General features: G+C 49.4%; 1 protein-coding gene across 1 annotated transcript in view; it reads left to right on the top strand.

The window, feature by feature from the left end:
* nkain1 (sodium/potassium transporting ATPase interacting 1) overlaps positions 1–16,813 on the top strand; it is a 333,240-nt gene that overhangs the window by 284,205 nt on the left and 32,222 nt on the right. Inside the window, exon 4 of the mRNA XM_078423076.1 lies at positions 8,159–8,356. Coding sequence (XP_078279202.1) covers positions 8,159–8,356 — 198 coding nt within the window. The remainder of the gene's footprint in view (positions 1–8,158; positions 8,357–16,813) is intronic.

Below are 16,813 nucleotides of genomic sequence, written 5' to 3'. Positions count from 1 at the left end.
TATCGTGAACCGTTTTGGCTGAAGTTCAGTCACAAACAAGATAACAAACGAGAGTTTTAGTATATAGATGTTCTCCCTCTTTAACTTCATAAGTTCACAGGTTACAGGAGCAGAATTAGGCCATTCGGCCCATCAAGCCTACTCCGCCATTCTAACATGGCTGATCTATGTCTCCCTCTCAACCCCATTCTCCTGCCTTCTCCCCATAAACCCTGACACCCGTACTAATCAAGAATCTCTCAATCTCCGCCTTAAAAATATCCAATGACTTGGCCTCCACAGCTATCTGTGGCAATGAATTCCACAGATTCAACACCGCCCTCTGACTAATGATATTCCTCCTCCTTTCTAAAGATACGTCCTTTTATTCTGAGGCTGTAGCCTCTGGTCCTACGGATTGGCCAGGTAGTCTAGAACCCTCGGATTGGTTTACGGATCACGTGGTGCGGGAGCGCGAGGTATTTGAGTGTCTGGCGCCAAACTGGGGTGGAGCTTAGATTAGCGAGCGAAGTTAGTGAGTGTCCAAAAGTAAGTACGTTGCGTTTGTCACGGGTTTTATCGACAATAAAGTCTTTGGATAATATCGCTCGTTTGGACTCACTACATTGGTGACCTCGAACGTAGGAATTGAAGCAGCAGCATGTCGCAGGCGGGAGCGAGCGCGGGCGAGATTCATCTACCGCCGTTCTGGGCCCATCAGCCGCACCTGTGGTTTGTGCAGGCGGAATCTCAGTTCCATCTTAAAAGGGTGGAGAAAGACCAGGAGAAGTTCCACCACCTGGTGAGCTGTCTGCAGCCGGAGGTGGCCGCGCGGGTCAGTCAATACCTGACCAGTCCACCCCAAACGGAGCAGTACGTGGGGCTCAAGAGGCTCCTCCTGAGGACTTTTGGTTGGAGCCAGAACCAGCGGGCTCCGAAGCTCCTCCATTTACCAGAGCTGGGGCAGCGGCTACCATCGGCGTTGATGACCGAGATGCTGACCTTGGTGGGCGACCATCAGCCGTGCATGGTTTTCGAAGCGGCTTTTCGGGAGAAACTACCCCGGGACGTCAGGCTAGTGTTGGCCGACGTCTCGTTTGAAGATCCGGTAGCGTTCGCCGAGAAAGCCGACGCGCTCGTCAGGGAGCGACACACCCGAGACGACTCGGTTAATCGGGTCTCGAGGCCCAGCGGCAGTCGGTGGAGCAGCCGAGAGAGCGATGCATCGGCCGCTATTTCGCAGTCAGCCCACCAAGAAGGGGCTGCGGAACATGTCTATTGGTCGCGGGCTCGAGCAACAGGGCCGAATAGGCGCGGCTGGTGTTTCTTCCATCGGCGGTGGGGCAGTGAGGCTCGAAGCTGCAGAGCCCCGTGTTCGTTTCCGGGAAATGCCTGGGCCGATCGAATGTAGAGGCAGTCTCGATTGGCCGTAATTGCCGCCTCTATGCGACGGACCAAGGTACTGGGATCGTTTTTCTGGTGGATACGGGAGCGGTCGTGAGTATTGTGCCCCCCTATGACTGTGAAGTTCAAGCGGGGAGGAAGGGGCCGCCCCTCATTGCAGTGAACGGTAGCCCCATCCGCACTTACGGTAAAAGGGCTATGTCCCTGTCCTTCGAGTCCAGGACCTACCATTGGGATTTCATCGTTGCGGATGTGGGCCAGGCCATTTTGGGGAGAAAGGGGAGGGAGGTGAGACTGGAATTTAGAAGGATGAGAGGGGATCTTATCGAAACGTATAAGATTATTAAAGGGTTGGACACGTTAGAGGCAGGAAACGTTCCCAATGTTGGGGGAGTCTAGAACCAGGGGCCACAGTTTAAAAATAAGGGGTAGGCCATTTAGAACAGAGATGAGGAAAAACTTTTTTAGTCAGAGAGTTGTGAATCTGTGGAATTCTCTGCCTCAGAGGGCAGTGGAGGCCAATTCTCTGAATACATTCAAGAGAGAGCTAGATAGAGCTCTTAAGGATAGCGGAGTCAGGGGGTATGGGGAGAAAGCAGGAACGGGGTACTGATTGAGAATGATCAGCCATGATCACATTCAATGGCGGTGCTGGCTCGAAGGGCCGAAAGGCCTACTCCTGCACCTATTGTCTATTGTCTATTGTCTATTGATGAGTCAGTGAGACCCGATCTTATACACTTGGATATTTCAAATCAGCCTCATAACGGCGCCCACGGCAGCCACATTACAAGCATTGTTGCTCCAGACCGGCCTAACAACAGGCCCCATGGTTACAGCAGCCTTTCTGCAGGCCTTTTATGTATGTCTCCTTTAGTACAGAGTTGCCTTACAAGTGCCTTAAAGCAAGAGGTGAAGAGAGTTCAAGAATCTAATTATCAAATGCACTGGACTGGAACAATGAAATTCACACTTGCTGAAGCTTTACAGGCATGTTAATGCAGCAATCCAACAAATAGACAGATATAATGAATTATCAGATATTGTAGTAAACCAGACCATGATAGTGACAGGCAAAGTACAAGGTGCAAGCTTGGTAATGGAAAGTCCATTGTAACTTGGTGCTGAGTTAAGGTTGTGGTTAAGGTTGGGCAGGGTGGTACAAGAGCCTGATGACTAGTGGTGCTAACTGTCCTGTATTAGCCGGGACATCCCGTATTTTGGGCTAAATTGGTTTGTCCCGTACGGGAGCGCCCTTGTCCTGTATTAGGATCGGGGGGCGCTGTAGGCCCGGATGCTGTAGGCCCGGACTCTGTAGGCCCGGACGCTGTAGGCCCGGACAGTGTAGGTCTGGACAGTGTAGGCCCGGACAGTGTAGGTCCGGACAGTGTAGGTCTGGACAGTGTAGGCCCGGAGAGTGTAGGTCCGGACAGTGTAGGTCCGGACAGTGTAGGCCCGGAGAGTGTAGGTCCGGACAGTGTAGGCCCGGACAGTGTAGGTCCCAACAGTGTAGGTCTGGACAGTGTAGGCCCGGAGAGTGTAGGTCCGGACAGTGTAGGCCCGGACAGTGTAGGTCCCAACAGTGTAGGTCCGGACAGTGTAGGTCCGGACAGTGTAGGTCTGGACAGTGTAGGTCCGGACAGTGTAGGTCCCAACAGTGTAGGTCCGGACAGTGTAGGTCCGAACAGTGTAGGTCCGAACAGTGTAGGTCTGGACAGTGTAGGCCCGGAGACCCGAGCGCCGCCTAACGGAGGTTGCGTAGCAACCCGCCTCCCGGCCCGGGCGGCCGCCATTGGTGGAGCGGGAGCACATGGCCGCTGGCTGGGTGAGGTCACGTGGGGCGTGGGGCAGAGATGTCACCTTGTCCCTTATTTGGGAGTGAGATAGTTGGCACCCCTACTGATGACTGATGTGTCAATGCTGTTCCTGAACCTGCAGGTAATTGTTCTCAGGCTCCGTTACCTTCTCCCCGATGTTTAAGTGAGATGGGAGCATGGTGTGAGTCTTTGATGATACCCGCCTTCATGAGGCAGTACTTCTTGGCCACCCCTTCAATGGTGGTCTGGGCAATGTCCGCCATTTTCTACAGCCTCCTTTGTCTTGAGCATTTGAATGACCAAACCAGGCCGTAATGCAACCAAGTGAGGGTGCTATGCTCTCCACTGTATCATTGTGGATTCAACAGTGTATTCTGAGACATGTTGGCACAGTGGCGCAGTGGCAGCACTGTGGCGCAGTGGTATAGTTGCTGCCTTACAGCGCCACAGACTCCGGTTTGATCCTGACTACGGGTACTGTCTGTACGGAGTCTGTACCTTCTCCCCGTGACCTGCGTGGGTTTTCCCCGGGTGCTCCGGTTTCCTCCCACACTCCAAACACGTACAGATTTGTAGGATAATTGGCTTCGGCAAAAACTGTAAAAATAAATGTTGCTAGTGTGTGTAGGATAGTGTTAGTGTGCGGGGATCGCTGGTCGGTACAGACTCGGTGGGCTGAAGTTTCTGTGCTGTGTCTCTAAACTAAACTAAAGTACTAATGACGTGCCAAAACTCCTCACACTTCTGAGGTGAATTTTCTTTGTGATTGGATCAATGTGCAAACTGTTATTACAAAGCAGCTTTATCACAGACTCCATTATTACAGAGCATCTGTACTGCCCAGTTATCACAAAGCAGACAAGCTAGAAGGCTATGTTATCACACAGCAATCTCGCCCGCTCTCACCGTTCAGTTTTACTGTGTTGCCAAGCGAATCCTGCGTGGAATAAATGATGGAGTCTCAGCTCATTTTGGCCAAATGTGCCAACATCACTCCAGCCAACCCTTCAAAAAATCCTTTCTCATTCTCCTGTTTGTCTAGTCTTGTGCGGCTTGGCTTGTTCATAACGATCGATCGCAAAATTGGAAAGGACTGAATGTGGCATTGACTTGAAGCTGCCTTGTTTTAGTTGGATGTCAGAACATAGAGTTGCAGAGCTGATAAAACATGCAGGAGGCTCAGGAACGAAGTGATACCAAATAGATAGACACAAAAAGATGGAGCAACTCAGCGGGTCAGGCAGCATCTTTGGAGAAAAGGAATAGGTGACGTTTCGGGTCTCGAGACCCTTCTGCAGACCCCGTTTCGGGTTGAGACCCTCCTTCAGGCTCGGGTCTTGTCCCGAAACGTCACCTATTCCTTTTCTCCAGTGATGCTTTTCGCGACTATTGTCGAGTTACAGAGTCACACAACGTAGAAACAGGCCCGTCGACCAAACTCGTCCACACCGACCAAGGTGGCCCATCCCACTTCACAAGAGAACCCCAGATACTTGGTACAGCAGAGAGAGAAGAGGTGATAAATGGAAAGCAAGGACGCTTTGTTTGATAGCAACAAGAATGAGTAACGGCGACCATGGAGGAAAAGAGAGACTTGACAACAGAAAGCGTTGTGAAAGGGAAGGAGAGAGCGCTATCCACCCTTGACCTCAAGCCTTGACTACCGTTGTCCCGGCAACCCAGCAATGATCCCACATACAGATGCAATAGGTGGTATCGTAGGCCCTGAAGACGGTGATCACGATTTCGAAGGCCTGAGCTATGGGGCAGACTATTGCTTGGAACGAAGGAGGCTGAGGCTGACCTTACATAAAATCACGAGGAGAATAGATAGGATAGTTTCGTGTATCTTATTGCGTTTTATGACTGTTGTCAGACCAAATTTCCTTCCTGGGATAAATAAAGTTCTATAGTATCGTATCGTATCGAATACACAGAATCTTTTTACCCAGGTTAGAGGAATCAAGAACAAGGGGACACAGGTTTAAGGTGAGCAGGTAAAGATTTAATAGGAACCTGAGGGGCAATTTCGGTGGATGTTAGACCATGATGACTCCGCTATCCTTAAGAGCTCTATCTAGCTCTCTCTTGAATGCATTCAGAGAATTGGCCTCCACTGCCTTCTGAGGCAGAGAATTCCACAGATTCACAACTCTCTGACTGAAAAAGTTTTTCCTCATCTCCGCTCTAAATGGCCTACTCCTTATTAGGGCGGCACGGTAGCGCAGCGGTAGAGTTGCTGCTTTACAGCGAATGCAGCGCCGGAGACTCAGGTTCGATCCTGACTACGGGTGCTGCACTGTAAGGAGTTTGTACGTTCTCCCCGTGACCTGCGCGGGTTTTCTCCGAGATCTTCGGTTTCCTCCCACACTCCAAAGACGTACAGTTATGTAGGTTAATTGGCTGGATAAATGTAAAAATTGTCCCTAGTGGGTGTAGGATAGTGTTAATGTACGGGGATCACTGGGCGGCACGGACTTGGAGGGCCGAAAAGGCCTGTTTCCGGCTGTATATATATGATATGATATGATATGATATTCTTAAACTGTGGCCCCTTGTTCTGGACTCCCCCAACATTGGGAACATGTTTCCTGCCTCTAACGTGTCCAACCCCTTAATAATCTTATACGTTTCGATAAGATCTCCTCTCATCCTTCTAAATTGAGCTTTTTCTAAAGTCCAGAGCATGCACTGTTTTGGTCCATTCTTGTGTTCTTTTTTCCCTGCGATAAGTTAAAAGAGAATTGCTAGTTCTTGAAGGTAGACACAAAACGTTGGAGCAACTCAGCGGGCGGGTCAGGCAGCATCTCGGGAGAGAAGGAATGGGTGACGTTTCGGGTCGAGACCCTTCTTCAGACTGATGTCAGGGGAGGGGGGCAGGACAGATGTCCTATTCCTTATGACCCATGGTCAGGATGGAACCTGGGTCTCTGGCGCTGTAAGGCAGCAACTCTACCGCTGCGCCACCGTGCCGCCACACTGCATTCTAATACCCAGCTGCCAGAGTGCTTAGTGCAAGTTATCGAGGGTGGATGTAAATGTGTGCTCCGTGTGATAATTCCACTGGAGCCGGACTGATGGACACATCTGACCATGGCTTCTGTATCACTCAATGGAATGCCTTCTTTGTGATTAAAAACCATAAATCAGCATCGCTCGGAGGGATCGCCATTGCGAGGGATTACAATGCCCGGTGCAGTGAATGCGCTGCGCCCGCAAACAGGCAGGGATTGGACGTGTGGAGAAGTGAGACTATTTCAAGTAAAATACCCTCTGAGAATTGGGATGTTAAGTGCTTGGAAACCCAGAAACCCATTATGGCTCCTGAACCAGACGATTTATCAGCTAATGGAACCAACACTTACAAAGATGGAATTAGGCTTTAGACTGTAGAGACACAGAGTGGAACCAGGCCCCCTTGGCCCACCGAGCCCGCGCCGACCGGCAATCACCCGGCAATCACTAGCACTATCCTACCTGCTATTTTACCGAAGCCAATTATCCTACAAACCTTTATCACTCCAAAGACGTACAGGTATGTAGGTTAATTGGCTGGGTAAATGTAAAAATTGTCCCTAGTGGGTGTAGGATAGTGTTAATGTACGGGGATCGCTGGGCGGCACGGACTTGGAGGGCCGAAAAGGCCTGTTTCCGGCTGTATATATATGATGAAACCGGAGAAAACCCACTCCGTCACAGGGAGAACGTATACACATTGTGGGCCGAAGGTACTGTTCCAGTGCTGTACTGTTCAACAAACGTACAAACTCCGAACAGACAGCACCCATAGTCAGGATGGAACCCGGGTGTCTGGTGCAGTGAGGCAGCAATTCTAACGCTGCGCCACCGAGCCGCCCCTTTGCTTCCTGTCGATTCTTCCTTTGCGCGAATGCGCGCAGCGGGGAAAATCGCCACCTCTTCGATGCACGTTATTGATGCCCCCCCCAGGTGTTTTCCACGAGTACTCTGGTGGCTGGGCACAGGGGATGTACAGGAGATAGGTACAGGCAGAGAAGAGTTGATCTTGGCCTTGTGTTCGGCACTGACATTGTGGGCCGAAGGGCCTATTCCTGTGCTGTATTGTTCCATGTTAGTTTAGTTTAGTTGGGAGATGCAGCGCGGAAACAGCCCCGTCCGCCCACTGAGTCCGCACCGACAAGCAATCCCCGTACCCTGGCACTATCCTACACGCGAGGGGCAACTTACAATTTTTACCAAATCCAGCACGTCTTTGGAGTGCGGATGGAAACTGGAGCACCCGGGGAAAACCCACGCGGTCACGGGGAGAACGCACAAACTCCATACAGGCAGCACCCGTAGTCAGGACCGTAGTAATTGTGCTCTGTGTGATCATTCCCCCAGTGTTTCCCCCAGGAGCGACCGGAATTTAGAAGGATGAGAGGGGATCTTATTGAAACATATAAGATTATGAAGGGATTTGACACACGTTAGAGGCAGGAAACATGTTCCCGATGTTGGGGGAGTCCAGAACCAGGGGCCACAGTTTAAGAATAAGGGGTAGGCCATTTAGAACTGAGATGAGGAAAAACTTTTTCACTCAGAGAGTTGTAAATCTGTGGAATTCTCTGCCTCAGAAGGCAGTGGAGGCCAATTCTCTGGATGCTTTCAAGAGAGAGTTAGATACAGCTCTTAATGATAGCGGTATTTATTCACAAAATGCTGGAGTAACTCAGCAGGTCAGGCAGCATCTCAGGAGAGAAGGAATGGGCGACGTTTCGGGTCGAGACCCTTCTTTAGACCTCCGCCAATGATAGCGGAGTCGGGGGGTTATGGGGAGAGGGCAGGTACGGGGTACTGATTGTGAATGATCAGCCATGATCACATTGAATGGCGGTGCTGGCTCAAAGGGCTGAATGGCCTACTCCTGCACCTATTGTCTGTTGTTTCCACTGGGTACTCTGGCGGCTAATGGACTTGGTTGTGTTTCCACTCCGCAGGACAGAGACTTTGTCATGACCTTCAACACTTCGCTGCACCGCTCCTGGTGGATGGAGAACGGGCCGGGTTGCGTGGTGACCCCGGTGATCCCGGCCGACCAGACCCCCCAGGACCACCACGTGATCACGGTGGCAGGATGCCTGCTCGACTACCAGTACATCGAAGTCACCAGCAGCTCCTTACAGATCTTCCTTGCAGTAAGTGCCGACCTTGGGGATCGTCAAAAGTGATGGACAGTAGGGTCGATAGTGAGCGCGGCAAAACTATCATGTACCAAGGGACTGCAGACGATGGTTCATGAATGAACGAATAAGTTTATTGGCCAAGTATGTGCACACACAAGGAATGTGCCTTGGTGCTTCGCACACACAAATGACAACACAAACATACAGTCAACAATTAAGAATAAAGCATAAACACATCAAAACAATAAGGATACAACATTACAGTCTAAACATGTGGGTGAAAATAAACCAGAGCAAAAAAGAGACTACAGACTCAAACAAGGGACTACAGACTCAAACAAGGGACTACAGACTATACCAAAGATTGACCCAAAATGCTGGAGTAACTCAGTCTCACTTTAACAGCTTTAACAGAGCTTTATTTGTCATTCGGTACCAAGGTACCGAACGAAACTACATAGCAGTCATACAAAAAAGAACACAAGACACATGACCCCAACACAAACGTCCATCACAGTGACTCCAAACACCCTCTCACTGTGATGGAGGCAACAAAACTTCCACTCTCTTCCCCACGCCCACGGACAGACAGCTCGTCCCCGACCGACCCGCACAGTCCCCGCAAGGGGATGGAAGTCCCCGCGGCCGAGTCGCACCGGGCGCTGAAACGTCTCGCGGCCGAGCCGGGCGATGGAAGGCCCCGCGACCAAGCCTTGCGCAGCTAAGTCCCGTGGCCGAGTCGCACCGGGCGATGTTAAGTCCCGCGGCCGAGCTGCACCGGGCACTGTTAAGTCCAGCGGCCGAGCCGCACCAGCGATGCAAAGTCCCGCGGCCAAGCCGCACCGGGCGATGAAAAGTCCCGCGGCCAAGCCGCACCGGGCACTGTTAAGTCCAGCGGCCAAGCCGCACCGGGCGATGTAAAGTCCAGCGGCCGTGCCGCACCCCGCGCCGTGAGGAAGAGAAAAGTTTCCCCCACCCCCCCCACCCACCCCCCCCACCCACCCCCCACCCACACCACCCACACCACCACCCCCCACACATACACAACCAAAAAAATACAAAAACCATCCCAACACCGACACACAACAAAAAAAAAGGAAAAAAGACGAACAGACTGCTAGCGAGCCGCAGTCGTTAGGCGCCGCCACTTCCACTTCCACTTGAGCACTTTCTTGTGGAAGAACATTCTTGCTATTGAGGGAGTACAGCGTAGGTTCACCAGGTTAATTCCCAGGATGGCGGGACTGACATGTGAGGAAAGAATGGGTCGACTGGGCTTACATTCACCGGAATTTAGAAGGATGAGAGGGGATCTTATAAACACATACAATTCTTAAGGGAATGGGCAGGCTAGATGCAGGAAAAATGTTCTCCATCATGGGCGAGTCCAGAACCAGGGGTCACAGTTTAAGAATAAGGGGTAGGCCATTTAGGACTGAAATGAGGAAAAGCTTTTTCACCCAGAGAGTTGTGAATCTGTGGGACTCTCTGCTACAGAAAGCAATGGAGGCCAATTCACTGGATGTTTTCAAGAGAGACTTAAATTTAGCTCTTAGGGCTAATGCAATCAAGGGATATGGGGGGAAAAGTGGGAATGGGGAACTGATTTTGGATGATCAGCCATGATCATATTGAATGGCGCTGCTGGCTCGAAGGGACGAATGGCCTACTCCTGCACCTATTTTCTATGTTTCTATGTTTTGTCTCTTTTTGTAAACCAGCATCTGCAGTTCCTTGTCTCGAGATGTGTTGCGTGACTCTTGGTTTCGTTTACTATATTGTTGTCACATGTACAGAGGTACAGTGAAAAGCTTTTGTGTTGCGTGCTATCCAGTCAGAGAAAAGACTGAACATAATTACAATCAAGCCGTCCACAGTGTTCAGATACAGGGTAAAGGGAATGACGATAAGTTCCAATAAAGTCTGATTAAAGCTAGCATAATTAGTTTATAAATGGTAATGTCTGATCGCAGATGCATCTGGGACCAGCACACAAAGAGTTGACTGGCTTTGGCACCGTTTTGTACCAATTCAATAGTTTTGAAGAACGAGGCAAGGGAGATACCATGTGAATATTGGTTGTTAGGTATGTAGGTTAATTGGCTGGGTAAATGTAAAAATTGTCCCTAGTGGGTGTAGAATAGTGTTAATGTACGGGGATCGCTGGGCGTCACGGACTTGGTGGGCCGAAAAGGCCTGTTTCCGGCTGTATATATATGATATGATATGATATGTTACTTAGTAAGAGACTAGACTTCAGACTTTGACTTTCGACTTTAGAGATACAGCGTGGAAGGGGGCCTTTCTGCTCACTGCGTCCGCGCCGACCAGCGATCACCACGCACACTAGTTCGGTCCTACACACCAGGGACTATCTTACAATTTACAGAAGCCAATTAACCCTCAGACCTGTACATCTTTGGCATGTGGGAAGAAACCGGAGCGCCGAGAGAAAACCCACGCAGTCACAGGGAGAACGTACAAACCCCAAAGATAGGCATAAAATGCTGGAGCAACCCAGCACTGCGGGTCAGGCAGCATCTCTGGAGAAAGGGAATAGGTGACGTTTCGGGTCGAGACCCTTCTTCAGACTCTGTACAATCTCCGTACATAGAAACATAGAAACATAGAAAATAGGTGCAGGAGTAGGCCATTCGGCCCTTCGAGCCTGCACCGCCATTCAGTATGATCATGGCTGATCATCCAACTCAGTATCCCGTACCTGCCTTATCTCCATACCCCCTGATCCCTTTAGCCACAAGGGCCACATCTAACTCCTTCTTAAATATAGCCAATGAACTGGCCTCAACTACCTTCTGTGGGAGAGAATTCCACAGATTCACCACTCTCTGTGTGAAAAAAAACTTTCTCATCTCGGTCCTAAAAGACTTCCCCCTTATCCTTAAAGTGTGACCCCTTGTTCTGGACAGACAGCACCCGTAGTCAGGATCAAAGCCGGGTGTCTGGCACCGGAGGGCAGCAACTCTACCGCTGTGCCACTGTGCTGCCCTAACCTAAACCAAACGAAACCTCTGTTCAATACGCCTTTGCGCTAAGATAACAAATAAACACTTTTGACTCTTGACACTCTTAATCTCCATTGCCGTACGGGAAATGGATCCTCGTAGAATTCCCTTGAGCTTGTAATTGCCCCATTGTGTGCATCCTCGCCCCTTCTAGTTGTGACACACGTTATTAATTACACATTTCCTTTCATCTTAAACTGCAGTGATTCAGAGCTGTGTAATCAATTTGAAAAAAGCATTTGTTAACCATCATTGCCATGTTGAACAGATGTCACTTACAATTGCTGGAGTTTAATCAAATAATGTGATTTTTTTTTTTTATACAAGTATATTTGAGTGCATGTTATGATTTATGAGCAACTGGAAAAAATCCATTGTAAAATCGTTGCAAATCGAGGCTTCGTTAATAAGTAAGAACGTAGTCGAAATCTCCCTCTCCTGGTTTCAGCAGCAATGGAGAGAAAGCTGAGATATTTGTCGCACAGATCTTTAGTCTTCCACGAATTTGCCACGAATCAGTACAAATGGTGACCTTCACAAGGTAACCATGGCAATCGCAGAAATTGTGTCTTCAAAGAGGGAAAGATGGTCATGTCCTTCCACCTTTGTGCACCAATTGTAAATAGAACGTTAAAATGGCACGGGTGGAGCAGCGGAGGAGTTAGTATAAGAAAATAACTGCAGATGCTGGTACAAATCGAAGGTATTTATTCACAAAATGCTGGAGTAACTCAGCAGGTCAGGCAGCATCTCGGGAGAGAAGGAATGGGTGACGTTTCGGGTCGAGACCCTTCTTCAGACTGATGTGTCGAGACCCTCTTAGAGGAGTTGCTGCCTGACAGAGCTTGCAGCGCCGGAGACCCCGGGTTCAATCCCGACTGCGGGTGCTTTTCTGTATGGCGTTTGTACCTTCTCCCTGTGACCCCGCGTGGGTTTTCGTCGAGAACTTCGGTTTCTGCGGGAGTCCAGAACCAGGAGCCACAGTTCAAGAATAAGGGGAAGGCCATTTAGAACGGAGATGAGGAAAAACTTTTTCACTCAGAGAGTTGTGAATCTGTGGAATTCTCTGCTTCAGAAGGCAGTGGAGGCCAATTCTCTGGATGTTTTCAAGAGAGAGCTAGATAGAGCTCTTAAGGATAGCGGAGTCAGGGGGTATGGGGAGAGGGCAGGAACGGGGTACTGATTGAGAATGATCAGCCATGATCACATTGAATGGCGGTGCTGGCTCGAAGGGCCGAATGGCCTACTCCTGCACCTATTGTCTATTGTCTATTGTTTCCTCCCACGTTCCAAAGACGTGCAGGTTGGTAGGTTAACTGGCTTGCGAAAAGTGTAAATTGTCCCCAGTGCGTGTAGGATAGTGTTAGTGTGCAGGGGTCGCTGGTCGGCGCGGACTCGGTGGGCCGAAGGGCCTGTTTCTGTGCTGTATGCCTAAACCAAACTAAACTGCATCCTTCCGTAAGCTAACAAAAAGTGAATCGAACAGACAACCATTCTTGCTCACCCTTGCAGGTGTCTGAAGATTAAGTGGAAATGTGACCTTTTGCATAGCAATTTTGTCTCAGATTCCGTTCCCATTTATTTCTAATGAGGTGCAAATGATTGGTGATCTGGGAGGGTTGGCCTGCTTTTCTATTGCGTGGCAGGCAAAGGAATGAAAATCTTCTGCACAGCCATGTTCCCAGCAGCGGTACTGTTGGATAATCAGAGTTAAACAAATTGGCAAGGAGCCAGAGGGAAAGAAGAAGTAGAAAATCTTGAGCAGAGAAAAGGTACAAACTGCTGGAGTGAGACGCAAAGTGCTGGATTAACTCGGCGGGTCAGGCAGCATCTCCGGAGCAAAGAAATAGATAACGTTTCGTGTCGGAACCCTTCTTCAACCCATCTGAGCAAGGGTTCCAACCCAAAACGTCACCTATTCCTTTTCTCCAGAGATGCTGCCTGACCCGCCGAGTTTTGTGGCTTGAACCAGCATCCGTAGTTCCTCTCTACACGTTTAAACTGCTGGCGTAACTCAGCAGGTTCGGTAGAATCTCTGGTCAACATGAGTGGGCGATGTTTCGGGATGGAACCCTCCTACAATCGGAAGAAAGCTCCCGACCCGAAGCGCCACCTATTACACGAGGGGTCCTGACCAAAATTTTTTTTAATTCATGTTCTCCGGAGATGCTGCCTGACCCGCAGAGATACTCCAACACTTTGTATCTTTTTTCGTATACCAGCATCTGCAGTTTCTTGTGTCTCCATTCAGCAAAGAAACTCTCATATTTCGCTTGGGACAGCATCCCATATTTCGCTTGGGCAGTTTACAACCCAGTGGTACGAATATTGATTTCTCCAACTTCAAGTAACCCTTGTGGGAATCCCCTCTCTCTCTGTCCCTCCCCCACCCTAGTCGCGTACCAACCAGTTTCACTGTCGTCTGTTGAGTTTCATTGTCTGCATAACTCATTATCACCTGGCCCTCAGCCAACAATCGACCATTGTGGGCTCCACCTTTCCTTGATCATTGTTACTTTTCGGCATATCTTTCGTTCATTTATCCTATATCTCTCTACATCACAGTGTATATCTCTCGGTTCCCTTTCCCCTGACTCTCAGTCTGAAGGAGGGTCTCGACCCGGAAAACGTCGCCTGTTCTTTTTCTCCAGAGGTGTTGCCTGACCGGCTGAGTTACTCCAGCATTTTGCGTCTATCCTGGTTTTCCACAGCGAGGTATTGTGAGTAGAATGAACGTACCATCTGCAAGTGTGTTCAACACTCACTTCCAAAGGAGTTCGATAGAGACTTACAAAGCATGAATTCATAAGATCTCATAAGTGATAGGAGTAGAATTAGGCCATTCGGCCCATCAGGTCTACTCTGCCATTCATTCATGGCTGATCTATCTCTCTGATCTATCTCTCATGGCTGATCTATCTATCCAGCTCCTAGACTGTGGAACAGCATCCCTCTCCCCATCAGAACTGCCCCCTCCATCGACTCCTTTAAGTCCAGGCTCAAAACCTATTTCTACTCCCTAGCTTTTGAGGCCTCTCTGAGGGGGCGCTGTGAACTGTTTATGTATGTGCTGTTATGTTTGTGTGCCATTGTATGTTCGTTCTTAGTACCTGAACTGATGTACAGCACTTTGGTCAACGTGGGTTGTTTTTAAATGTACTATACAAATAAAATTGACTTGACTTGACTTGACTTGACTCTCCTAACCCCATTCCCTTCACTTCTCCCCATAAACCACTGACACCGGTACTAATCAAGATGTTGTAAGGTTCTGTGCAGAACGTGACCTACGATGAAAGAATGGACCGACTGGGCTTAGATTCAGTGGAATTTGGAAAGATCTTATAGAACCATATAAAATACTTAAGGGATTGGACAGGTTAGATGCAGGAAAAATATTCCCGATGTTGGGGGAATCCAGAACCAGCGGTCACAGTTTAAGAATAAGGGGCAGGCCATTTAGGACTGAGATGAGGAGAGACTTTTTAACCCAGAGAGTTGTGAATCTGTGGAATTTTCTGCCACAGAAGGCAGTGGAGGTCAATTCACTGGATGGTTTCAAGAGAGAGTTAGTTATAGGTCTTCGGGCTAACGGAATGAAGGGATACGGGGGAAAAGCAGGAACGGGGTACTGATTTTAGATGATCAGCCATGATCATATTGAATGGTGGTGCTGGCTCAAAGGGCCGAATAGCCTACTCCTGCACCTATTTTCTATGTTTCTGTGCAATTAATTGGAAGATCTTTTGGGAGACGTCACAGTCACGGAGGACTGGGATGCTCATGTGCTGTGCAATTGTCCGTCTCAGATATGAGGGGATGACTATCTGGGGAAAGGCCATTGAAGCCTGTTGATTGTGCACCATTTTGATAGACAGTGGATGTCCTTTGGGCCACTGAGTCCGCGCCGGTCAGCGATCATCCCCATATACTAAAACTATCCTACACACTAGTCATAGAGTCATAGAGTGAGTCATAGCCTGCAGCCCAACTTGCCAACATGTCCCAGCCTCACTAGTCCCACCTGCCTGCGTTCGGCCCATTTCCCCCAAACCTGTCCTATCTATGCACCTGCCTAACTGTTTGTTAAACATTGGGATAGTCCCTGCCTCAACTGCCTCCTCTGGCAGCTTGTCCCATACACCCACCACCCTTTGTGTGGAACATTTACCCCTCAGATTCCTATTAAACCTATGCCCTCTTGTCCTCGATTCACCTACTCTGGGCAAGAGATTCTGTGCGTCTACCCGATCTACCGGATCTATTCCTATCGCGATTTGATAGGGACAATTTACAATCTTACTGAAGCCAATTGACCTACAAACCTGTACGTCTTTGGAGTTCAGTATGGGAGGAAACCGAAGCACCTGGAGAAAACCCAGAGAATGTACAATCTCCGTACATCAACCCGTAGTCAGGATCGAACCTGGGTCTCTGGCGTTGTGAGGCAGCGACTATATCACTGCGCCACCGTGCCGCCCATTGCCACTTCTTTTTCGACGAAACGTAGAAAATAGGTGTAGGAGGAGGCCATTTGGCCCTTTGACTCAGCACCGCCATTCATTGTGATCATTGCTGATCATCCACAATCAGTAACCCGTGCCTGCCTTCTCCCCATATCCCTTGATTCCGCTAGCCTCTAGAGCTCCATCTAACTCTCTTTTAAATTCATCCAGTGAATTTGCCTCCACTGCCTTCCCGTGGCAGAGAATTCCACAAATTCACAACTCTCTGGGTGAAAAAGGTTTCTTCTGGCCTCAGGTTTTAAATGGCCTCCCCTTTATTCTTAGACTGTGTGGCCCCTGGTTCTGGACTCCCCCCAACGTTGGAGACATTATTCCTGCATCGATCCCATTCTCACCTGATGTCCCAATGCGTGAGTGAGGTGACTTTGGGCCCGTCTCTCTCTCTCTCTCTCTCTTCTCTCTTCTCTCTCTCTCTCTCTCTCTCTCTCCCCCTCCCTCTCCCTCCCTCCCTCCCTCTCTCTCTCTCTCTCTCTCTCTCTCTCTCTCTCCCCCTCCCTCTCCCTCCCTCCCTCCCTCCCTCTCTCTCTCTCTCTCTCTCTCTCTGCTTTTGCTCGATGTAACTTCCCAGCAAGGAGAGTGCAAGGACAGCTCCATCACAAGGATTTGTTTTCACTGCCACTGACCTCTGCATGCTCATTTATTCAAGATGGGAAGAAAGATTATTTGCGATCGGCCACAGTGACTGAGAGATCCGCCAGAGGCAACGGCAGATATTACAAAGTGATAAGAGACTAATTCTGTTAGGAATCAAATAAATTAGTTACAACTTCAGGTCTCTTCATCAGGATGCCCGCGTTTTGCTTTCTGAGCACGGCAACCATTGATTAAATCACACCAATGTTCCCTTATAACGCAGGGTGTCGAGTTCCTTTCTTCACTCAGATTGACATGATGGCTATTGCTTGGATGATCTCCTT

This window comes from Rhinoraja longicauda, chromosome 27 (genome assembly GCF_053455715.1).
Source record: "Rhinoraja longicauda isolate Sanriku21f chromosome 27, sRhiLon1.1, whole genome shotgun sequence".
Classification (NCBI taxonomy): domain Eukaryota; kingdom Metazoa; phylum Chordata; class Chondrichthyes; order Rajiformes; family Arhynchobatidae; genus Rhinoraja; species Rhinoraja longicauda.
The sequence above is the reverse complement of the archived record's forward strand: the minus strand, read 5'-3'. Positions and strand labels throughout refer to the sequence as shown.